The sequence below is a fragment of the Varanus komodoensis genome, unplaced genomic scaffold (assembly GCF_004798865.1).
Source record: "Varanus komodoensis strain SLA01 unplaced genomic scaffold, ASM479886v1 scaffold2, whole genome shotgun sequence".
Lineage (NCBI taxonomy): Eukaryota > Metazoa > Chordata > Lepidosauria > Squamata > Varanidae > Varanus > Varanus komodoensis.
In genome coordinates, this window is record NW_025335568.1 from 55,313,048 (window position 1) to 55,339,275 (window position 26,228).

The 26,228-nt window shown below is 40.0% G+C and overlaps 1 protein-coding gene across 1 annotated transcript in view; it reads left to right on the top strand.

The window, feature by feature from the left end:
• Nucleotides 1–1,269: 1,269 nt before the first annotated feature.
• DYNC2LI1 (dynein cytoplasmic 2 light intermediate chain 1) overlaps nucleotides 1,270–26,228 on the top strand; it is a gene marked incomplete at its 5' end in the record, with an annotated part of 29,413 nt that continues 4,454 nt past the window's right edge. The window contains 10 exons of the mRNA XM_044428966.1: nucleotides 1,270–1,301; nucleotides 4,067–4,136; nucleotides 5,869–5,957; nucleotides 7,632–7,818; nucleotides 10,225–10,293; nucleotides 12,009–12,086; nucleotides 13,833–13,909; nucleotides 15,267–15,337; nucleotides 15,861–15,958; nucleotides 18,498–18,590. Coding sequence (XP_044284901.1) covers nucleotides 1,270–1,301; nucleotides 4,067–4,136; nucleotides 5,869–5,957; nucleotides 7,632–7,818; nucleotides 10,225–10,293; nucleotides 12,009–12,086; nucleotides 13,833–13,909; nucleotides 15,267–15,337; nucleotides 15,861–15,958; nucleotides 18,498–18,590 — 864 coding nt within the window. The remainder of the gene's footprint in view (nucleotides 1,302–4,066; nucleotides 4,137–5,868; nucleotides 5,958–7,631; nucleotides 7,819–10,224; nucleotides 10,294–12,008; nucleotides 12,087–13,832; nucleotides 13,910–15,266; nucleotides 15,338–15,860; nucleotides 15,959–18,497; nucleotides 18,591–26,228) is intronic.

The following is a 26,228-nucleotide window of genomic DNA, read 5'->3' on the forward strand; positions in this document are numbered from 1 at the left end:
AGATCACAATTTCATACCTTCTTAGCCATCTAAATACCAGCATTGATACACGTGCTGCTGAAGTGTCCAGGTCACCATTTTTCCAGTTTTGTTTCAGTGTCTATTGATGAGCCTTTGCAATGTGGAGAAGACACTTGTAGCGGTGTAGCCAATCAGGTGCCCCCTTGATTTTTGTCTATTGTGGCTTATCAGGTTTAGGTGGGGAGATTTGACTGGATGGATTCAAGGATGGGTGAATTCAGCTTTACACAAGGAAGCGATACAATCATGCAGCTCCTTCCAAAGAAACCCTCCCTCGACCAAGAGGTCTATTTTTTCCCTATTAATTTGTATAGCAAGTTTCAAAATAAAATAAAAACAAAGAAATAAAAAGTTACTATAAATTTCTTACATGAAATTTGGGTGAATGAATGAATAGACAATGAGTACATAAATACAGTGGTACCTCGGTTCACAAACTTAATTAATTCCACGATTCTGGTCGCAAACTGAGTCAAATTTCCCCATAAGGTTCAATGTCAATAAGGTTAATCCATTCTGAACCATAACTTTCAGTTATAGATAAAGGACAGCATATAAAAGTTTTAAATAAATAAATATGTATTTTTTTCCCACAAAAATATGAGCCACGTCCCCGGGCTGCGGGCCAAGTTGCAGCTGCCTTGCTGAGCGTGGGGGCAGACGGGCCAAAGTGGAGTGGGAGCGGAGCTGCAGCTCCTGCGCTTCCACTGCAGCCTTCTCAGGGCAAGATGCTGCCGCTGTCGAGCGTCTGCCATGCTTCTTCCCCCCATGCCGGGGAGAGGTGGGAGGCACCCCATTCAGCTGGCTGAGGCCCCGTCCTTGCCTCCCCTCACCTTGGCCCATGGAAAGCAGCCCTTACCTCCCTCCTCGCGGCCCTCTCCCAGCCAGGGGAACCATCTCCTGTATCCCGCTCACTCACCTCTCCGGTATCCCGCTCCCGCTCACTCACCTCTCCGGTATCCCGCTCCTGCTCCCCATCCCAGAGCCAGGCGAACACCTGCAAGGGGACCTTCCTCCAGCTTGGAAGCGGGGTGGCGGCGAGGAGCCAGGAAGGCCTCAACTGAGGTGAGCGCGCCCTCATGGCTCCCCCTCATGTAATGTGCTCCCTTTCGGTGGGCAGGGCGAAGTCATCTTGGGCTTCTGCTGCAGCCAAAGCGAGTGGAAGATGGCTGTGATCGTGGTCGTCACCTGATGCGGAGTTCGTGAACAGAGGCAAAATTTTGCCAAACTTTCTGTTCGTGAACTGATTTGGTAACGAACAGAAGCGTTCATGATCCAAGGTACCGTTGTATGAACACGTGTATTATGTACCTCTATATATTTTATGTATTGCAAAATTATTAGGGATAATTACACAGATTTCAACAAAGGCAGTCCAGAGTATATCTCTGTATTTTCCATTTGTAAATTACACCCAAATCCACCATTTAAAAATCAAAAGTTTCATCAAGTCCTCAAATCCCTAGTATTATCCCTAGTATTATTGCATGTGGACTTTTGTCCTTTCAGTGCTGTAATATTGAGTTTTAGCTTCCGAAAAGGCAGAGGAAATCCATTTACATTGACCTTGCTTTAAGCTCCAAAAGGCAGTTAACAAGAACATGCCTATCTGTAAATATTAATAACATTCTGTCATAAAGTTTATGTTATTACTTACTCCTCAAAAGAAGGAGCCATTAGGCATTGACAAAACATATGAGCAAGGGCAACATGACTTATTTATGACTTAAGTTTGGTGAATATACACTCTTATTTAAAAGACATTGTGGCATCCAGTATACGCAAAACATCAGTTTTTGCTTAAACATACCTAATATCCATTACCATTTCTGAGATAGATGCCAACAATGAAATCCATTCATTAGGCAAAATAGGATGTTCCAGTTCATTGTTGTATTTTTGCTCAAGACCCAATAGTAGATAGTTATAAACATGGGTTGTGCTGTTCACCTCAAGTAATACTTTCAGTAAGAAAGAGGACTCTGGAGTTGTAAAAGCAGTAGGGCAGAACCTAGATTCTAACAGATGTTGGTTGGCAAATAATAGCACACAAATGAGAGAATGGCAGAAAGTTATCATCAAGACCTACAAGCTGATCCGAAGTAAGTATCAGCTGGTTCATCCAAGTCCTCCAAACAATTGGTTATTTGCGAGTCTTTAAATATGAGTTTCAAAATTTAATTTCATTGAAACTACACCACACCTCTTACTGCTATAACTAGAACACATCTTGTTTGGGGAGAGTATCCAAACATGAAGATTCCAGAGCTGATGAAGGCAAAATCTCTAAAGCAGGAAAGACCAAAATTTAGTACAGATCAGTTACTAGGTCTGATGTAAAGAAAGCCCAGGGAAGTCAAAACTAACTTCTTTAATCAGAAGTTGCAACCTGTGCAAAAGATAATGTGATGCACCGGAAGCACAAGGAATTTACAAAACAAAGCATTACATGTTTGGAAATACATGCTAGATAGGAGTAAAGGAATATCATGAGGTAGTACATTCATTTTATTTACCGCAGAAACTCAACTTTAAGAATACAAAACTATCAATATCTCATAAGATCTCATGAATTAGTTTACTCAAATTTAGCATAATCATTTGAAATATATCTCTAGGGATAAGTACTCTCAAGTTAGTAATGAAATCTGTGCACAGTCTAAATTGCCAGTTAACTAGCACACTATGAGGTATAGTGTCTCCAGCTGACATCACTTCAGACTTTGACCACTTCATGAAATGGCTAGACATATAGCTGAAATTATTGTCTGCATCAAAGCTGGAACAGATTACTGGCATTCCAAGATAAACAATAAGAGATCACCAACATAGAGAGTAAGTTTAAATTATAAATTACTATGTACTAATCAATGAGCATTATGGAGAAAGTATTCCTGCCTAATGCCTTAAGTAAAAAAAAAAAAGCCAGACAAAAAGCTATTGGTCCTTATTCTGTATTCAGAAACTGGCTTAATTTTCAAGGTTATGTGCAGGTAAATAAATTTCTGCTCTTTTCTGTATTTAATTATGCTCATTTTGTCAAAATATCCATTATTGAATACCCAGAGTAAAGCTTTCACTACCCATAATCACAGGAGGTGAAGCCTTATATCTGGTCTTAGATCTTTATTCTGGTTTACCAAGGTAATCTAATGCTAATTTAGTAATTAGTTGTATTTGTGGGCTAACTTTCCACTAAATATAATGTTCCAGACAACTAAACATTCCATAATTAAAATATAATGCATTATGAGAGTGCTCCTATGTGCCTAGAAAGCTTCCAGAGACATAGAATATTCCAATTCTCAGAGTTAGGGATTTGCACTTCGATCCCACCTCCCTACCTAGGAGCCAAGGCTAGGAAATCAACCTTAATCTGGGTAAAGGGGATGTTCTAGGGGACAGGATAAGAAGGAGACAGGGGCTACTAGGATACAGAATTGGTTGTCAAGCTGAAATTTAGAGCAGGAGGTACAAGGAGTCTGAGATCACTTGTGCCATTCATCACAGTCTGCACTGGTAGCTCATAAACCTCTGCATTGGGGGCTAATGAACATAAAGAACACAATCATTGGGATTGCCCCCTGAAACACATCACCTAAATTAAAAAATAAGCAGCACCCATCAGTTAAAAAATAGCAAACAAGACAACAAGCAAGAAAACAAATAATGTTTGCATGATAATGTATTTGCATGCCAGTGGGAAAACAGTGAAGATGGATCTAGCCTTGTCTCCCTTAGCAGGCAGTTTGGTAATAGTCAGCAAAAAGACCCTCTATTGCATTTCTGTTAAATGTCACTCTGAGGCTGGTGGGACTAAGTTCCAGAGGTTTCACTTCTTTTCAGTCTTGCCATATCATATAACCTTATTCCTTTTAGGTTTTATTAGAAACCACTTTTATTATGTATTATTACATTATGTATTTATTATGTATTTTATGTTTTTGTTGGTGAATGAATTCTGTTGATAATAGGACAAAAGTAATTCTATTCCAAAATAATGTCAATAGAACTTGATCGATTGGGGGGTGTCTTCATTTTTTAGGGATGAAATTCCAAAACCAACACTTGCATTGGAGTATACTTTTGGAAGAAGAGCAAAAGGGCACAATACAGTAAGTATGCAGACAAGCTATAGTAGGATCTGCTCCTTGTGGGTCTTGAGTGATGTTAGAATCAAAACATGGTACAAACTGAGGATGAAATATGTCATGAGCGCCACACAGTAGAGTCTCCTTCACATTCAGTGCAAATGACACACTCCACTTTGCAATTACTTTGATAGTTGGGGAAACTCATGCACTTTTCTAACCAATATATTTCAGTTTTAGTTCTGGGAATGCTAATTTGGGGTAAAATAAATGTATTTGTCTTGGAAAACTTCTGAAATGCCTAGATGGACCTACATATTACATCTATTCCAGAACTGCATGGGTTTAGTTAGGTTAGACTATATTATGATTTTCCTTTTAAATATACTTAAGAGTGGAAGCAGTTGATATGGGTCTACATACCTACCCTGCCCCTTTTTGTTTTTAGTTTGCTTAATAGAAAATAGCCATACCCTATTAGAAAGCAGTTGCAAGCTTCTTAATATCACAACCAGTTTGCATTTCTCATTCAGTAATCAAAATTTCTCACTGGGCTCTTTGACTGACAGATTCACCTTCTTTTCCTCTGTTTCTGGAATTGTCTACAGGCTGAGGAAGGCATTAGAAAAGAAAGATCTGATGATAATTCTGCTCTGCCTACCTTCTGATGTCCCAGCTGCTAGTTGCATGTTTTAACTGACATAGCTACTTGAGACTAAAGCAAAAAAAAGTCCAGGCTGTCTTTGATACAAACCAGAGCTGTTTATGTAAGTTTAGATAGTGAATAGCAGGGCTTTTTTTATGACATAGAGCGCACCGGAACTGTGTTCCGGCTCCTTTTTTTCCAATGGATTTTACGAAGTGGTTTTGCACGGAGTAGCAGATCAGCAGCAAACATCATTAACATAGTGCCTGCAGGCTGCTATTGTGTCTGCTCTCTGATAGTGAGAGATAGCTGCTTGGGAGGCTGCTCTGCTGCTGCCTGCTTGGCTTGGGATTGGTGTGTGTGCTTACTGCCGTATGGGCGTGAGTTCCGGCACCTTTTTTTTTTTTTTTACAAAACACTGGTGAATAGCATGTGGAGACAAAAATAAATCAGAGAACTATGGCCAATAGTAGTTTCCTGGTATGTGCCTACCAGGTTTTATTTCCATTGATTTAAAAACTGATCATTTTTGATGCACCCTTCTGCTTTTACTGTGCAATCCACAATTGGTTCCATTATAGATTATGCAGTGTGACATTGCAGCTTGGACTGCTGGATTGTCTAGGAGCTAAACAACCCAAGAGCTGACCCTACAGCAAACCACATGTAAGCCCTTAAACAACCTCCAAAGGAGCTGATTATGGATACTACATTAAAAGTGGAAGTAGGCATGCTGCACAATAACCCATCATTTTTTAATCGGCAGTGTTTAGGGACTTGTGTCTCTCACTCATATTTTAAGTGTGGTGGGGAATGTTACTTCAATGACATCTAGCATGTTCATGCTGCCACATAAAGAGTGAAGTGGTTCTTAGAATATCTTCTGAAGCTTCACATGAAAACCTTGTTTTCCAACTTCGAGTCAACAAAGCCCACTGCTGACATCTTTGTAATCCCCATCAGCCTCTACCTGTCAGCCCTATCTGCTGTGTTGTTATGGAGCATTTGATCTCACAAAATGTATCATTGACAACTTGCCTATATGAGTATTGAAAATACTGGTGAGGCATCAACATTTTGTAGTTCTAATAGGAAGACACTTTTTTTCAGCCCAAGGACATTGCTAATTTTTGGGAACTAGGTGGTGGAACTTCACTGTTGGACCTGATTCCCATACCTATAACTACTGCTAATATAAGGTAAATGAAAATTTTGATAATTTCAACATTATTCTCTATTTTTGTTGCCACTGTGAAGAGGGCTTTTACTCTTAAATGTTATTAGTTCTGAAATATTCATTTTTTTTTTTCCAAATAGTCATCTGCAATCAAGTGTGTGAACATTGTAGGCTGAAGGTTATTTTTTTCTGCCCATGTAGTAGTTGTGGTGGTGTTTGTTTGTTTGTTTGTTTATGTAATAGCCTGCCTTTTTTCCTTGCAAGAAACTCACAGTGGCTTATATAAGTTTCCTTCTCCTCTCAATCTTATCCTCACAACAGCAACCCTTTGAAGTAGGTTGGGCTGAGAGACTGTGACTTGCTTAGACTCACCCACTTAGCTCCATGGCCAAGTAGGAACTAGAACCCAAATTGCCTGAGTCCCAGTCCTGTACTCTTAAGCACTACACAACACTGACTCTCATTTTCTGAAATTGAGAAAAGAAAGCATATATCTATATGTAGTCAGTATTAGTGCCACTGGCAAACAATAACCAGTCATACCTGCATTGAACCCAGGTTTTAAGATTCACTGCACATCACTGAGGCTGCAGTCCTTAAAATTTACTGTATGTACCTACTTTCTTTTGAATAGACTTTTATAGCACTTCTAATTGCTTATTAAAATTGGCTTTTTCCATACAAAGGAAGATAGGTTAAATAAAGTTTATATTCTAAAAAAATCATCAGAAAGCAATATAGTTTAAGGAAACCTTCCAGGCGCTACTCCAGCGGTGGAGAACCTGTAGCCCTCCAAATGGACAGAGTTTCTATGAATTACAGTCCAGTTGCCTTTTTTTCTTCTCTCCACAGAGAATATTTAGCTATTAAAATTGCTACTTTGAAAAAGACTGTGCTCTTGGATGTTAGTAATGTTCATACTGAACTAGAGTATTTCTTGGACTAAAATAGTAAGAAAGAAGGAATCATTGCAGCCAAGTACCTTTGTTGGCCTGCTGTGAAAATTTAAAGCTAAAGGGCTTGTACATCATTCAATAAAAGTGTCACTATAAATGTTTTATTCCATTTCATACAAATTGATGATTTCATTGGAAGCTTTTTTTAAAAGATTATCTTGGTGAGGAAAGGATCAATGCCCTAAACTGTCACTTGGCACTATCTGAATGGACAAAACCAAGCCTCAGGGTTGTATGATCCCCCCCATTCTCTAGCATGGCCATGTGGATGGATTGGTACCATATGCTTCCTGTTTTAAATTAACTAAAGTTGGAAGAAATTGCATTAAGTTAAACTATGTTCTGTTGAAACAAGCCAGAATAAAAGCATATTATATGATCCTATCACGTTAAGTAACCAAAGATTATTTATCTGTGTTGCTGATCAGGTTCATACCTCCTTAACTTAAGCTATGCCATTATGCCAGGTGCTTTCAGACCACTCACTGATCCTGCATAATCAGTTTTATGTATAATCTAGTCTAATCAGTTAGAATGGCAGCTAAATTAAGTAAACTTCAAGTAATTTTCCAGGCTAAGATCAATTGTTTCTGTATTAATGTAATATTTTGATCTGCTTGGATATTAGGGTTAAAAGAGTTGTTATGCTCAGTTATTGCCATTTTATAAGATACAGCCTGTGTACAGAATATCTTATTAGCTTTTACAAATGAAGGTGTCTTTTCATCTTACATTTATAGGACAGTTGCTATTGTTTTGGTTTTGGATCTTTCAAAACCAAATGAACTCTGGCCAACTATGAATATTCTTCTGCAAGCCACAAGGAAGCATGTAGACAGAGTTATAACAAAACTGGGACAAACCAATCCTAGAGCAGCTGCTGATATTAAACAGAAAAAGTGGAACAATTTGCCAAAGGATCATCCAGTAAGAACTTAATATTTTCTCCAGATGTCACAGGCTCATACACAGTTAAAGATAATCGTTTTGAGACTCATAAACAATGCTGTTAGATTTTTATGCATGACTGAAAATCCATTTGATGTAAAAGAACTTGTTCAGTGGAAAATTACTGTATTTTTCGCTCTATAAGACGCACCTGACCTTAAGACGCACCTAGTTTTTAGAGGAGGGATCCATGGAAAGCTTCCTGATAATCACAGGCACATTCCCCATCACTTCCCCAGGGGCTTCATTAAAAGACGGGTTGCCATTTGAAAACACACACCGACCTGTGATTAACAGCTCTCACCTGCGCCAGAGGAGGGGGGCAGAACAGGGCGCGCAGAGCGCGTGCCAGCCAGGTGTGGTGCAGCCGGGCTGGCAGCGTGCCGGAGGTGGTCTTCCAGGCGGCAAAGTGGCGGCGGCAGGTCTTCCCAGGCGGTGAGGGTGAGCAGTCCGTCTCTCCGTGCAGCCGGCGGGTTAAAGCCCATGGCTCCTCCTCCTCCACACCGCTCCCCCTGAGCGGCACAGCTCTCACCTGCACCGGAGGGGGGGCGCGGAGCAGGGCGCGCCGAGCACGTGCCGGCCAGGTGGTGCCACGTGGTGCAGCCGGGCCGGCAGCATGCCAGCGGTGGTCTTCTGGGTGATGCGGTGGTGGTGGCAGGTCTTCCCAAATGATGGGGGGAGCAGTCTGTCTCTCCATGCGGCCGGTGGGTTAAAACCCATGGCTCCTCCTCCTCCGCACCACTCCCCCTGAGCGGCACAGCTCTCACCTGCGCTGGAGCAGGACGCGCCGAGCGCATGCCGGCCAGGTGGTGCCACGTGGTGCAGGCGGGCCAGCAGCGTCTTGGGCATCGGGCACACACACATTCGCTCAATAAGAAGCACAGACATTTCCCTTTACTTTTGAGGGGGAAAAAAGTGCGTCTTATAGAGCAAAAAATACGGTATAGCAATTTAATGAAAATTCTGTAGGAGCAGAAACAAGGAAAGAAGGTTTCGTATATATTCTTGTTAGACATCTAATGCAATTGTTATGGCATGTTACAACAATCAAAAGAAACAGTTTTACAGAACCAGTCTGATACTGATTTTATAATCCCCTTTTGAAATGAAGGTGAAAACTAGAACATACAGAAGTTATATGGCAAATTGACTTGATGAAGCTAGAGATTTAAGGAAGGGGTGTAGTTACAACAGTCTTCAGCACAACTCTATACTTTGCATTTATTCAAGTGTCTATCACAAATGCAGTGCCTTTTGATAATATGACAACTAATTAAATTATAAAATTTCAGGGATGTTAATACCAGCCCTTGAAATTCAATTGCTAATGTGCTTTCTTGAAAAAAGTAAAATAGATTGCCAGAGATGCAATTGAAAAGGTGCCTGGCATCATGCAGTCATCTTGTACAAATGTTGTGCATATGCAGTGTCTAAACAACGTATATAATATATTCTATAGTCACAAGCGAAGGATATAAAATAATACTTGAAAGTAACTATTACTATGAGAGAAAAATTATAATGAGAAAAAGACACCATACTTGCTAACTTGGCTTCTATCTGACTGCAGGCCATTTCCTGTATATTGCCAACACTTGACAAGCATGTTTTCCTCCACTATTTCACCTCTTACTTTGATACCAACTTTCCTATGATTAGGAGAAACCATGGCTCCCCAACACCTTTATCTCTCACAAAGTTTCTGTGCATATGTGAGAAGGCAAAGGAGGCTTGGACTTGATGAAAAGAAATCCTTCCTTCCTGCAGCCTTGTAACCTGCTCATTTTCTTCCACTAAAGTTTCTGTAGACAGAGAACCCATTGTTCTTCACATGGGTTACAGCAGCAATTTAGTTGGATTCATCTGGAAGCAGGGAAGGAGAGATGCTTTCTTCCATTTTCTGGTGCACCTAATCTTAGATTCCTTTTCATCCACAATGCCTTGAAGTCAAGCATATAAACCTACCTGAGGTTAGGCAGGTATATAGGAAACCCAACATTCAGAGAATCATTCCCCTGGCTAGTTTCTTCTTGAAAGGAAAAGCCAGCATGGAAAGCCATTGGTTTACCTAGTGTATCTTCTCTTATCTCTGGTTACAGCAAGCTTGTGGGTTGCCTGTTCAAGTGTAGGTGGCTTAGGTTGAGTTGGTGGAAATGTGGATTCTTTGTATTTATGACATCAGTAAGGTATTTTTCTACATTTACCCATAATGGATCAGTTGCTATACAGTTTTAAATTCCACTTTTCCTGAATTGTTACATGAAAAACAAAGTTTATGTGTAATGTTTTGAAGTATTAAACCTTGTTAGCACATTTTCTGTCATTTTAACTGGATACATTTGTTAATTACAAAAAATGTTATAAATACGACCAATTTCTTCATAGGATCATGAGCTGATTGATCCATTTCCAGTTCCACTAGTTATAATTGGAAGTAAATATGATATGTTCCATGTAAGTAATACATGCTTGTCAAGTCTTTTCCATTTACATTTTGCTAGCTTAGGATATGGATTTTTAAACATTGTCATTTAACATGTAACAGTGAGATTTTGGCAGGTGATGCCTTTATTTTACAGTGCAATCCTATATGTGTCTATTTAGAAGCCTCTCCAGGTAAGCAGGCATAGGATTGTAGGCTAAGGAATTGAATTAAGATTATATGCTTACTTCCCCAGCCAATATACATACACTGTCCGTAGTCATTAACTGGTGGTTCAAATAGAAGCTTAAGTATAGTTCCTCTCCCCAGAAAAGAATCACACATTCTCCTTCCTGAGGTCTGATATTAACCTGATAAAGCCTTTAATGGTCTGGAACCAGCTTATTTCAGGGAGTCCTCCTAGTTGCTCTGTCCCATCATTAGGGAAAATCACATCCATGGACAGGACCTTTTTGGGCTTGTGCCTTTTTATTTCCATTCCTAAGGAATTCCTCTAAGTCATCTCTCTAGCTGTTCATGGTTTCCTAAGTGGCAGCATAATACATTTTTACCAAGTCACCTGTGATTGATATATAATTGCTAGTAAGGAACGCCTAGATTTCTTTATTTGATTTCTATATTAAGTAACAATTCTTTTCCAAGTTTGTTCATCCACATTCTTGTAAAGAGAATGCATAGATACTTGTGGGGCAGAACAAAATGTTTGGGAAATATATACATATATAGTTGAAGCAGCCAAGGATTAAAGCTATTTGATGAGAACTGCTTGGTATAATTAATTAAGACCATGACCAAGTATCCTTTAATGCAGGCACCACAAATTGTGGTCTTGGATAATATTCAAAAATATGCTCTAAAGACACATCACTATTTGAAGCATACTTTCAGCCCAGACATAACCTTGGTCCACTAAACCTTGGTTTACAGCCCAAGCACAGACACTGTGCCAATGCATTCCCTCTGGCCTTTCCCTCCCTTCTTTTGTGCAGTAATCAGATGCTCAAAGCTTGTCAACTCACTTGTCTTTTACATCTAAACTGGGAAAGGGTGACTCAGGATTTTAAACCATAATTTGTTCCTGCTTTAAAATCCTAGTTTGTAGTCAGAAATTAAGACATCATTTCCTGAGTCATATATAAGGACAGGGACATAATACTAGTTTATAATAGTGGAATAGCTCTATGTGTTCCAGGTCCTAGTTTGTAGAAGATGAACACAGTACTTAAGCCTTAAGATTTGGGCACTTTATTTTAATTACTCTTACATTTATAGCCTCACTTTTTACTTGCATGGAACCCAAGGTGGCTAATGTGGTCCTCTGTACCTTAATTTGCATTATTTTGTTTTCCTTCAATAAATAACATATTCAAAATAAGTTATTTTTGCATCCACAAACATTAAAATCTATTAAAATAAAAATACAGACAGCTTTCCAGAATGCATCATTACAGGAAGTAGCAAAACCAGTCTATTTCTTAATAAATCTGTTCTGATAAGTTTGGACAATTTTGTAGCAATACTGAAGTCCCTTCTAATCTTTATAGATAGGAATATAGTTTTAGAAGAATTGATATTGAGGTGAAAAGAGTGATTAGATTAATTTAAAATGTACATGTCTTAGTTGGTAAGTAGGTGATCTTGCATTGTTAATGTTACATTGTTAAACAAATGGAAAATATCAATTAGAATTTCTTTGCTTTTTCTTCTCATTTTTAACTTGTTTTAGGAATTTGACTCTGAGGTGAAAAAAATAATATGCAAGACACTTCGATTTGTTTCTCATTACTATGGAGCATCTTTAGTGGTACGTACATGTAACTATACAGTAATTGGTCTAGTGCAGCCAAAGTTGTTGTTGTTGTTGTTGTTGTTGTTGTTGTTGTTATTATTATTATTATTATTATTATTATTATTATAACATTTCTATGCCGCCCCTTGCCAAAACCTCGGGGCGGCTTACAACATGATAAAATACATTGAAATACAATAGTACATAAGTACAAGTTAAGCCCTTTTAAACCCCTTTGGTTTCACTGAAATGTCAGTTCAGTGTGCAGTTGTGATAAAAAGGGCAAATACCACAGTAGGAAATATTTAGAAAGGTACTGAAAGAATACATTTTTCTGTATCTGTCATGCAACCTCATTTAGAATATTATGTACTATTGTATTCATTCCACCTTATCAATGTATTCACACACTTGATGAGGGGAATTTTTTTTAGGAAAAAAAGACAAGTAACAGAAAAGTTCTGAGAGACTCACAGTCTTGGGAGATTGTACCAGGGAGCATATTTCAGAATCCACTCCTGAGTTTGTAAATACTCCTACAACCTTGGGTGGAGTACTGTGAGTACTGTGAGAACCAATCCCTTCCCCAGGTCTTTGTAACAGTCACAGCACCAGCTGTGCAAAAAATTGACCTCAAGACAGCTTTCAGGAGAGTGAATGGAGCAGGATGGTGGGCAGGGAGAGGGCAAGATTCAAAGTATTTTGTGGCTTCTTTGTCATGTGTCCCGCCTACTACATGTTTGTTAGACAAGCTCAAGGATGCATCTAGTTTTTAAAAGTTGGAGAAACTAAAGGTAAAATCACCTCTGTTCTCCTTCATACTTTGCTGACAGCAGCCTAGCACGGAACAGGGTTTTCAGGACCCTCCAAGCCATAGCAGAAAGGAAAGCACAGAATGCGCGAAACACAATATGACAATAAAAAAAGACAATGCACAGATAGAATACACAGAATGCATTGAAAGGATTGTTGTGAACATGAAGTAGTGTATCAGTGTCAGTGCTGTTTAAACCCCTTGAAAGGATAGGCTAAAAACATAGTAACCAATAATAAAGGCTTTATCTGTTAGCTTTTATAAGAGGGATTTGCAGAAAGAAAAAAGATGGGGAATACTTGGCTGAACAGCACTAAAAAAGAAAAAGACCTAGTTGTGGACAACAAGTTAAATATGAGCCAACAATGAATTCAGTGCAGCTGCAAAAAGGGCAAAAACTATTTTTGGATGCATAAATAGAAGCATCACTTCCAGGACAAGAGAGTTACTAGTTTCCTTATAGTTAGAACTTGTCAGACCTCACCTGGAATACTATATTCAGTTCTGGGCTCCTGGTTTTTAAAAAGATGCAGAAAAACTAGAAAGGGTTCAGAGGAGGGCAACAAAGATGATCTAGGGTCTAGAAATTTAGCCTTAGGATGAGACGTAGAGAGCACTGGACATGGAAAACTAATGTTTAAATGCCCCCATATAGCCATTTTTCATTCAAAATGTCTCCTGGACACTGCTTTCAAAAAGAAATTGGTCATTGCGGGGTTTCTTACATGCAGTAGCTTGTAATCTGTAAAGAAGCTACAAAGAAGAACCTTTTCTTTTCAAATGGGGAAGTTAAAATAGACTTGATGCTAGAAACAGGAATGAAGACAGAAACAAGGATACTTTAGCTATAGCACTTCAGTGATCATTTCTGAATGCCTTGGGTTGGGAATGATATTTTACCAGGCTTCCTGGAAAGAGCATGACACAAGCTTTGTGTTTTGTTTCAGTTCACCAGCAAATCTGAAGCTCTCCTGTTGAAAACACGCACTCTAATTAACCACCTGGCCTTTGGGTTCGATAGAAAGTAAGCTAAATAATTTCCCACTCCTGGATTCTCCCAGAAATTAAAGTTCGTTGACTTTTCTGTATAATATAGGATTCTTATTCTTGAATCTCAGCTTCCTACATTAAGGATGATGAAACAATTATCGTTATGAGCTCCGAAGAGGTTTTAGTTTGTTTGTCCAGGACAAACATCCCTGTCCTAGTGCCTTCCAGATAATTTGGACTTCAGTTTCTATCAGCCCCGGACAGCAAAACTAATTTATGCCAGGTCAGACTGTTTGTCCATTGAGGCCAATGGCATCTTACTGGCAGCAGCACTGTAGGATGTTTCCCATGACCTACTACCTGATTTTTTTAACTGGACATGTGAGGGTTTGAACCTGGGGCCATTTACATGAAAAAACATGGTCCCTGCCCATAGAGCTGCTATTAAATTGGCTTAGATGGGCTAATGATCTATAAGGCTGCTTCATAAGCATGGTTTGAAACAAATGGAATCTAAGCCTGTGCTTTTTCTGGGTGGACAGAAAACTTAAATGCTTTTGTCAGGAAGACTGTTCCTGAGAGACAGGTAAAACTTACAGCCTTGAGGAACAATCTAGTAAATGTTAGGTCTTTCAGAATATTCATCAACAGGAATTAAGCTTTAACGTTTCACTTGTTCAATTGATTTTGTTGTTGTCAGTCGTGAAGTCATGTCCGACCCATCGTGACCCCATGGACAACATTCCTCCAGGCCTTCCTATCCTCCACCATCCCCCAGAGTCCACTTAAGCTCACACCAACTGCTTCAATGACTCCATCTAGCCACCTCATCCTCTGCCGCCCCCTTCTTCTTTTGCCATCTATTGTTCCCAGCATTAGGCTCTTCTCCAGTCATTACGTGGCCAAAGTATTTGAGTTTCATCTTCAGTATCTGGCCTTCTAAAGAGCAGTCAGGGTTGATTTCCTCTAGGACTGACTGGTTTGATTGCCTTGCAGTCCAAGGGACTCGCAGGAGTCTTCTCCAGCACCACAGTTCAAAGGCCTCAGTTCCTTGGCACTCAGCCTTCCTTATGGTCCAGCTTTCACAGTCATACATTGCAACTGGGAAAACCATAGCCTTGACTATACGCACTTTTGTCTGCTGGGTAATGTCTTTGCTTTTTAGTATGCTGTGTAGATTTGCCCTAGCTTTCCTTTCAAGGAGGAAGCATCTTTTAATTTATTGGCTGCAGTCCCTGTCTGCTGTGATCTTGGAGCCCAGGAAAATAAAATCTGTCACTACCTCCATTTCTCCCCCATCCCCAAATGATTGTAGTGGGCCATATTTGTAGTTTGCTTTTGCTGGATTATGGTCAATGTGATCCTAACTACATTTTGTTCATTTTTTAAAGCAAATCCATGTCAGTGGATCAGAATAAACCACTCTTTATTCCTGCAGGAATGGACTCTCTTAGTCAAATAGGTTGGTGGTTTTCTTATCTAATCTAATGGTTGCCCAGATACCTTTTTTTGAATTTGGAGAGTGCAGGCCAGAAATTGACAAAAATTAGCACTGGTTCGCAAACATCTGCAACACTTATTTGTGTTTGGTATTATGAAAGCATGTTGATTAGAAAGTTTAAGAAGTTTTGGAAAGTTCAACTGTTTTCGGTAATGATTTCTGAAGGATAATGCAATGCTATGCAAGTCCAGTCAGAAATAATCCCCTGTGTGTTCATTAAAGGTTTCTCCCAGATAAATAAGTGTTCACAGCTTTCATATAGCAACTTCAGTGTTGTCAGTTTAGTGCCTGTGTTTAGGAACCCAGATTTTCCCATTAATGCAGAATTATAACAGGCAAGGAAAGGGTCCTATCTCCACATGAGGTAGTTTTTACTTCCTTTCATAATTTTTGTTAAATTATTGATTAAAATAAATTGAGCCATATAATGTACTTTAATTTTAAAACATGATGTGAATATGATTACAATATTTATAATTATTAGGTCCCCCTCCTGCTGCTGATATTGATATTGGAAAGTTGCATGCACAGACACCTATGGATCTATGGAAAAAGGTATTTGAGAAAGCATTTCCAGCAAAGGTAAGCATAAGGTTTTGTTAATTCAACTCCATTTGATACTTCTAAGCAAATTAAGTACACTAGATAGACCTCTAGAATGCTAATAACCATCAGATTCATCATAAGGCAACCAGTCTGTGGAAGAAAGGAAAAACCCTGCCTAACTTGACTAATAGCCCCAGTGGAGGCCAGCCCAAGGGTGGGCTTGACTGACCTCCTTCACTTGTGCAGGACAGAAATTCTCTGGTGAGCAAAGAATTTCTGTTTCTCTTCTGAGGGCAAGAGATGAACTCACTCTGATCATATGACAGACCAGTGCATTCCCAAGTGTGCCAACAGCCTCCTGCTAAGGTAGAAGTAGCAAGAAACCATCCTGTTTATTTTACACTGCATATTGAAGTTACACTGCATCTTCCCTTAAAAGACCTTTCGGGCAGCCATTTCCCTGATGGAGTGAGCCAGGATGCTGTCAGGTACCACCAGGCTGTTGAATGTATGGGGCAGCATGATGCACTTGCATAACCATCAGGCCAGGGAGGCCATGGACATCTTCTCCAGGGAGGATGAACTGAAGGAAATGACGAGGGAGTTGTGCTCTCTGTGCAACCTGATCCTTTCCAGTTGAACTTTATTGCATGCCTGGTGTCCAAGGTATGCCACTTCCTTTCCTAGGATATAAGTTGCTGTGAGTGGAAGTAAGGCATTCATAGCTTCAGTGCTCTGCAGAAGGTCACAGTGATCTTATGAACGAAGGCTGAGTTTGGACAGAGAACCACCTTATCTTTGTGAAAGATGCACAGGTCCCTATTGGAGGAGAGAACCCATAATTCTGAAACTTTTCTAGCAGAGGTAATGGCTACTAGGAATATGGTTTTGAGGGCTATGACCTTGAGGGTGGCTGCATTCAGGGGCTCCGAGTCTGCCTTGGTCACAGTTCTCAGCAGGTGGAAAACCTCTAGACTGGTGGTGGGCTACTTAATGAGGCTGTTTTGAGGAACCTCTTAACATGTGGATATAGACCCAGGGGAGCCTCATTGGCATTGCATAGGATGAACTCTGCGGCTGAAACCTGTTTTCTGAGGGTATTGGCCTTAAGGCAAGCTGTTGGAGCCTCCTGGAAGAACTCTAAAATCTTTGGGAAGCCTGTGACTGAGGTTTCTCTTCTAGAGACTTGGGACCAAACTACAAACATTTTTTTTCAATTTATATCCTGCCTTATTCCTACAAAGGGCTCAAGGCAGCTTACATCATTCTCCTCCTCCATCTTATCCCCACAACAACAACCCTGTGAGGTATGTTGGGCTGAGAGTCTGTGACTGGCCCAAAGTCACCCAGTTGGCTCCATGGCTGAGTGGGGACTAGAACCCAGATCACCTGAGTCCCAGTCCCATGTTCTTAACCACTACACCACACTGGCTCTTAACCACTACACCACACAAACATCCACCATGTGTGGCCGTACATCCTGTTTTGTGGAAGTTTTCCTGGAGGCCAGGAATGTGGAGAGAATAGACTCATTTGCCTAGCAGTCCTCATTTAGACTTTATATGGATGGAAGCTGCAGGAACCCTGGATGTTGATGCCTGATGGGGCCCTGACTGAGGAGGTTGATTTCAAGATAAAATCAATTATTAAAATGTCTAGAGAATAGAGTTGTTTTCTCCTGGCACCAAAGCAATTGTAACGGGTGCCAAGCAAACGCCTTTCAGGAGGCTGTTCCACAGGTGGGGTGCGTAATAGAGTAATATTATAGTGGTAGTTCCCCTATAGTCTTCTAACTAGTCAGACTTTATCTAGGATACTGTGTCCAGTTCTGGGCACCAAGATTTAAGAAAGATGAAAGAAAATTAGAAAGGGACCTGAAGAGGGAAACAAAAATGGTCTAGGGTTTGGAAACACTATCCTTGCAGTCAGGAAGGACTAAGAGAACTGGGTATGTTCAATCTTGAGAAGACAAGACTGATGGGAGACATGATATCACTCTCTAAGTACCCGAAAGGCTTTCAGAAAGAGAAGAGTCAAGATACCAGAGTGTAGAACATGCAATAATCAACTCAAGTTGCAGCAAACCAAATTCAAACTAGATATCAGGAGACATTTCCTCACTGTCAGAGTAATAAGGCAGTGGAACCAGCTGCCTAGAGAGGTCGTGGGCTCTCCCGCACTAGAGACATTCAAAAAGAAACTGGACAGCCATCTGAATGGAATGCTGCAAATGGGTGCCCTGCAACAACAGAGGGTTGGACCCACTGGACTTCACGTCCCTTCCAACTCTTCTAGTCTATGAATCTGTGATAGAGGTGGCTGTACAAACCTGTCCAAGCACCTGTTTGCATTTGCCCTGGACACAGTACTGTCCATTCTGACCAGGGCATTCTCACCCTCAACTCCAGAGGGTTGATAGGAACTTGGGGCTCCTCCCTGGAGTAGTGGCCCCTCAACCATTTAGGCAGGTGTCTCTTATTAGGAAACATGTTGAGGTCTGGATGGCAATGCCCCTGCAAATATCGCTAAGCTAATGAAAAGCATGAGATGATTATTTTACCTGCCTTGATTTCAGAATATTGGTGTTTTCAAAGAAGTCAAGGACCCAGCTCAGGATCCACAATATGCAGAGTATGAAGTCGATGCCATGCGAGCTCAGAAGAACCAGGTATGCCACTGTCTTGTCTCAGCTGTAATTTGTATTGCTGTAATAAAATACTTCTCTGGTATTTTTCAGCTGCAGTATACTGTATTTTTCCATCTATAACATGCCCGCATGTATAGGACACCCCCCACTTTTCCTAACGATTTGCAGCGAGCAAGCTGTTGCCGCCCGCATGCGGTGCCTCACTGCCCCCCCAGCCGCGCATTGCTTTTCCCCCCCCCCCCGGCCACACCTGCCGCCCCCCCCTGCTGCTTCGCTGCCCCCTGCCTCCCCACCTTTGCCCCCCCTGTGCACAATTGTGCCAGTCTCGCCCCCCCGAGCACCTCCCCCCCATGTATAAGACGTACCTCCATTTTTAGCTAAATGTTTTAAAGAAAAAGTAGCATCTTATACATGGAAAAATACAGCATCTACTCAAATTCTGTACTTATGAGTTTTTCTAGCTATAAGTCCTTATTCAGCCATTACATTTGCTTAGTGGCCTTGGACAATTCATTATCTCTCAGGTGAAGAATGTAAGAAAAACTATGCTGGATCAGTCCAAAGATCTATCTAGTCCAGCAACAAATCAGCTGTCCACAGGATTGCTCAAGCAGGATAGGTACAAGACCTACACTTGCCCAAGCTCCTCAGTAACTGCTGTATGCAGGCATGCTACCTCTGGTGCAGGAGATACCACATAGCCAGCAAGGCCAGTAATCACTGATAGCTTCCTCCCTCATGAATCTGTCCAACCCCCTTTAAAGCCACCCAGATTGGTGGCCATCACCACTTCGCATGGCAGCAACCATAGTTTAACTATATGCTGTGTGAAGTACTTTCTTTTATCTGTCCTAAACCTCCCACCAATCAGCTTCATGGGATGACCCCAAGTTTGCAGATATGAGAGAGGGAGAAAAATGTTTCCCTCGCCACTTACCATGTACTATTTTAAACCCTTCTATCTACTTGCCCTTTTTCTAAGCTGAACAGTTTCAGTTGTTGTAGCTGTTCTTCATAGTACCTTATAGGAGAACTTTTCCACCCTGCTGATCTTTTTTTTTTCTTTTTTCTTTTTCTTTTTCCAACTCAATTATGTCCTTTTTCAGGCAAGACAACCAGAATTGAACACACTAAAGTGCATTCACACTAAAGTGCATTCACACTAAAGAGTTGTGTAAGGGAAGTAAGAATTTGGCAATTCTATTTTCTATTCCATTCCTAAATATGCCTAACACTGAGTTTACCTTTTTCACAGCAGCTGTGCACTGAGCCAATATTTTCATCAAACTGTCTACTACTCTTTCAAAATCCCTTTCCTGCTCAGCCGCTGCAAGTTCAGATCCCATCAATGTATACTCAAACTTGTTTTTTTTGTTTTGTTTTTGCTCCAGCATGCATTGCTTTATGCTTGCTTATACTGAACTGCTTTGCCATTTTGAGGTCCATTCTCCCAGCTTGGAGAGATCCCTTTGAGCTCCTCACAATCCCTTTTGGTTTGTTTGTAAACCCTAACAGCTTTAGTGTTGTCAGCAAACTTGGGTACTTCACGGCTTACTCCTAATTCCATCTTGTTTATGAACAGGTTAAAAAGCAGTGGTCCTAATATAGAACCCCGTGAGATTTCACTGGTTACCTCTTTCCACTGTGAGCAGTTGTCATTTATTCCTACTCTCTGTCTTCTGTTCTTTAACTAGTTAGTGAGTTAGTGATCCATAAGAGGACCCCCCCCCCCCCCGCTTTGTTTCATGATTGCTTAGTTTGCTTGGGAGCCTTTGGTGGGGCACTTTGTCAAAACCCTTTTGGAAGTCCAAGTAAACAGTGTCTACTGGGTTGTCCCTGTCTATATGCTTACTCTCAAAGAACTCCAATATCTTTGTGAGACAAGACTTCCCCTTGTGGAAGCCATATTGGGTCTTTTTTCAACAGGGCTTGCCTCTCTATGTGCTTACTGATTCTATTGTTAATTATGCTTTCAGAAAGTTTATCCAGAACAGATGTTAAGCTAATTGGCCTGTAATTTCTAGATCTTCCCTGGATTCCTTTTTAAAAATTGGTGTTACATTGGCCTTTTTCCAATCCTTCAATCCTTGTACCTGGTATTACAAGATCTGATATTAGGGATATATTAAATATTTTGGTAAGAAAGTCAGCAATTTCATTTTTGAGTTCTTTTTGAACTCTAGGATGGATACCAACTGGACCAGGTAACTTGCTGACTTTCAGTTTGTCAATAAGGTTTAGGATTTCATCTTTTGTCAGTACTGTCTGCCTTAATTTCACAGTCTCTCTTCCAGAAAGCATAAGCTCAGGGATTGGTTTCTGCTCTTCATCTTTTGCTGTGAAGACTGATGAAAATAATTCATTCCATTTCTCTGCAGTCTCTTTGTCCCCCCACTCCTAGTGCTCCTTTAATTCTATTATCATCCAATATTCCAACTGCTTCTTTAGCTGCTTCCTTTCTTTTTGATATATTTAAATATCTTTTATTGTTAGCCTTGATTTTGGTGATGTGCTCCTCAAACTGTTTCCTTGCTTCTCTGATTTTTTGCTTGCATGTCCTTTGTGCAAGCTTGCGATCCCTTCTGTTCTTTTCAGTTGGGCAAGTATTCTTCTGTTGTTTTTATTTGCCATTCCAATTTTTGAAGGAAGTTCTCTTCTCTGTTTCTTCTTTCTCTTCTTCCTTGATTCTGTGTTAATCATCCTGGTGATTTCATGGACTTTGTGCTACGTTTTGTTACTTGTGGCATACGTATTATCTGTGCCTCTATTATAGTGTTTCTGAGTAATCTCCAAGTGCTTTGAAGCAATTTAAACATCTTGATTTCTCTCTTCAGCTTCTTTACCAGTTCCCTCATTTTTGAGAAGTTTCCTCTTTTAAAGACAAATACAGCTGTGCTTGACCTCTTTGGTAGTCTTCCACCTAACTGTATTAAATCTGATACCAGCGTGGTCACTGTTACCTAATGGCTCAGTAACATTACATCCTGTGCTATGTCATGAGTAACTCCACCTAGGACTAAATCCAGGATTGCCTCTCCTCTGATTGGTTCCATGACCAACTGCTCTAAGGCACAGTCATTTGGGACATGGAGAAATTTAACCTTTCAGTCAGAACTGGAACATTTATTTATTCAGTCAATGTGTGGGTAGTTGAAGTCTCCCATTGAGTACTGACTTGTTAGAGGTTTCCCTGATTTCATTTCCCATCTCAAGAGCACCCTGAGCATTCCAGTCTAGAGGACAATAGCAAACTTCTAGGATTAAGTTGGTTTGTAATCAGGAATTTTCACCCATATTGCTTCTGTGGAGGTGTCTTCACACTATCAAAAATCAAGTCTACTGAACTCTATGCCCTCTTTAACATAGAGGGCAATACTTCCTCCAGTATACCCTTCCCTGACTTTCTTATACATTCTGTATGCAGAGATGACCATATCCCATTGGTTTTCTTCACTCCACCAAATTTCCACAATGCCCACCATATCTAGCTTTTCCCTTACCACCAGGTACTTCAGCTCACCCACTTTGGCCCTAAGGCTTCTGTCATTTGCACAGAAACAGCTAAGCACAGTGTCCCCCTCCAGCTGCATGCAACCAGTTTTCTGACACTTAGTCCTCTCCAACTGGTTATCATGGTTTACCATAACCTTGTTGCCTACTTCCTCCCCTTCTATACTTGGGCAATCTGAAACGTCCTCCCCTTCATTCATTAGGGTTGAATTGAACCCAGGTGCTTCCCAGCTCCTGTCAGCTTTCTTCAGGGGTTCAGTTTAAAAGGTGCTCTGCCATCTTTTTTATGTTATACACTAGCATTTTGGTTCCATTCTGGTTCAAGTGGAGCACATCCCTCCTGTACAGGCCTGGCAGTGCCTAACAAATGTGAAGTCCTTCTCTTTACACCACCATCTCATCCACTCATTGAGACTCCTCAGCTGTGCTTGTTGGCTGGCCCTGTGCATGGAACTAGAACCAATACAAAGAAGGTCTGGATTTCAGCCTTGGAGGTCTGGATTTCAACCTTCTACCTAGCAACTTAAATTTGACTTCCAGGACCTTATGGCTACATTTCCTCACATCATTGGTCCCAACATGGACCAAGACCACTGACTCCACCCCCACAATTCCACACAGATATAGGCAATTCCACACAACCATCACAAACCCAGGTTTCTTTGTTCTTATTTTTTGAATTGCCTACTACCAAAAGCCTCCCTGCAGAGAAATTTCCTCAGGATACATTTGAGAGGATGCATGCTTGCCTTCCAAGGAATGGGTCTCTTCTAAGGGATCATTTCCCTTTTCTCAGAATGACACCCTTCTTCCCCAAGACTCCCTTTCTCCATGACCACAAAGGAGCTGTCACTCAGGAATTGGGACCCTGCTAATTGGTCCCTGGGGATCTTGTCATCCAGTCTGTCTACCTCTCTGATTCTCCAGGTCAGCAACCTTCGCTTCAAGGGATGAATATGTTCCCTGAGAGCCAAGAGCTCATTACAACCAAGCACACACTCATGACTTCTATCCCTTTGGCAGATACATGTGGCATTCAGCGCAATACACTGAATAGCTCCCATACCCCTGCTGGTGTTCTGATTTAACTGGTATAAGTGAGTTTGTTTACTTGAAGAAATGAAATAAATCGATGATGATGACGATGACATGTATGGCTCTGAAATCTACAGAAATGGAAAAACTCTAGTTTGCTTCTAGTAGATGGTAAATTTATTTAAGATGACAAGATTTATTCTAGAATATTAACCTATATTTACTTCAGCAAGTGTTTCAGTTTTAAGACTTGATTATAATTAATTAATTAGAGTTTTGTTGTAGATTACAATTGGCATATAATTAATTACCAATGTAATTTTCAGTGATTTTTATTGAATATATTTTAATTTGCTTGCAAAATATATATATTCTTGCTTTATAGGCATACTAATCTTATGATTATGGATGCTTTTTATTAACTAAAATAGGCTACTGGTGAGGCTTGATTAAATCGTATTGAAAATTAATCTTTTTCCAGGTGTTTCTTAGTTTCAGTACTCTTTTCTTTTATAAAGATCTTTATCGTTATTGATGCCATTGGAAGCTGCTATAGCTTTTGTTGCTGGTACTATTGCAGAAGGAAAATTGATAATAGACAAGTTTCTGTCAAAAGAAAATTATCTGTAGTTATTTCCCTAAATTTTCTATGTTGAAGTTCAGTTATTAAAAGCTGTAAGATAACCCTGTATACATGTGTAAGAAAACAATTCCCTGGCTACATTCAGTTTTTAAATGCATTAAGATTTCATATAATTATATGAAAATTGAGAGTGAAATGGCCCTTATCTTAAGAATAAGTATTAAATGCTTCAGAAAGCTAATCTTTTTTCCCTTTTTGCAGTCCTTTGTTCCATACATTCTTTTAAAGATAAAACATTTATATAGAGAGGAGCATTTATGTTAAAGGTAAATTGTCAAACATAATGCTTTGTATTTCTGTTTCTTGAAGATATTCATGCACAGTTTTTATTTTGTGCATTTTTCCCTGAACATTTCATGTTGCTCTTTGGGCTCAAAATGACTATCTATAGTTTAATACGCTTCTCATATTGCTGCTGACACAAGGGGACTACACATCTGCAAACACTAACAAGACTCTCCATTTCTAGCCAAGCCATCTTAAAAGTAGTACATCAAAGAAAGTCCTTCCTGGCATATATTGCTCCATCAGTGTTTGTTTACACTTTGTTTGTAGTGATCTAAAACAAGCTATATGGCCTGTGTCATCATGTCTGTAGACGGGAAGTATCATTCCAGAATATACCAAACATCCTCATCACTGAACCTCTCTTTCTCATGACCTCTGAGCCTAACAGTTTGCTCACTTTGTATAGATGATAGCATTTCAGATATTTTGAGACAATATAATAATAATTCGGGTGCTTTAAACTTCTAAAAATCATGTTTGACCATAGAGTGGAGTGGAATAGAAAAAATACCATCAGCACCAATGACTGTATTAACAGTCCAGTACAATAATAGCTAGATATAGAATCATCCCATAAGATTAGGAGCAGGAACTAAAGGTATTGCCTAGAAACAGAGCATTGCATTGGGTTTAATGCAATTTTACCCAGCTGGCACTGCACAGGAGCAGACAAGCAGACTCCCAACTGCTTGCTGCTACCACTTTGCTTCTAGGTTGCAAAGAAAATGGGACCACTCCACTTTTAGGTTATACTCCGTAATCTGTGAACCTGGTACTCTGGATTGTTGATGGAGAATCAGCCCAGTGTTTTAACCCATGGTTTGTTGTTGGGTTAAAACCCTGAGTTTATTGTTCTCCACAGTGTAAACTTTCAGCTTTGCATATTATGAGGCATAACCCAGAAATGGGGTGGAGTTTCCATGGTTGATTTGTATACCAGAAACTAAGCAGAAGCAGCAAGCAATCATGTCTTTAGGTCAGGTGCAGATCTCCCTACCATTTAATTAGAATTATCTTGCCTCATGCTGTTTGCTTTGTAAAAGCAGTTTGTCTCAAGCGGAAAGTTGCTGTTTGTTTTGCAAAGAATCTCATTTGTGTGTTGTTACCAGTGAGCCTCAGGGCCAATTGAGATGTAATAGTCTCCACTTAATAAACCATGTTGTCCACATGCTTCCTCTTACCCCCTTGCTTTGCTTTCATGTCATAATACAACACTTCGGGGATTGATTCATGTTACTGAGAATCTATGGTTTAAGACTGTAGTCAAGGAAAGCATGGTTTATTAGATCAAGATTATTACATCTAACCAAGGCACTTTCTACTGTTTCACACATATCTTAATGACTTTTGTTAGTTATCAGTGGATTTGATTTGATTTTTCTGCTTTCTGCCTTATATTAAATGTGAAAAGAAGAAAGTTATTGTAGCATTTTTCCTTTTTAAATAATATTTTCAGCTTGTGCCATAAACTGGTTCTCAGTCAAGGGAATTTATAGATGTGTCCATATTGTTAGATACCTCACATGCTGTATTGTATTCTATTTTTCATTTTAGTGAAATGAATGAATGAAATTATTTTGTAGATGAACATTATACTATGCTATGAGAAGTAATTTAAAATTGCACAATATTCGATTCTATTTACTTAGGATTGTTAAAATTTTCATCTGCTGTAATAACCTACTTCACAGGGTTGTTGTGAGGAGAAAATGGAGAGGAGAAGGTGGGTTATGTAAACCACTTTGGGCTCCTTGGGAAATTTTGGGAAAATTGGCACTACAGAAATGTGATGAGTAGACCTACACAGCCAATCTTATAAACTTTAGAAATAGGATGAAATAATTGACTTGTATGTTTATTGGGTTAGTAGGAAAGGCATTACTGTGCACAAAATTTGTATTCCTTTTCTCAATAGACTATGAATAACCTTAAGGATTCTTTGATCACTGCTCCAGTGGAAGTTCTGCTGCCTGGAGTCCTTGTCCCTAAGGAGGGAGATACCCCTATAGAGACCCTAATGAAAAATACTGTAGTGCTGCCTATACAAAAGCACTACATTAGAGTGTCCTTTACATCTTAAGCCTTCACTAGAGCTGTGGATAGAAGACCTATCTGCTAAATGACTTTGTCCACAAGACCCTGCATTGTGGACTTCCTTAACCTATGCAGCAGACAAACAACTG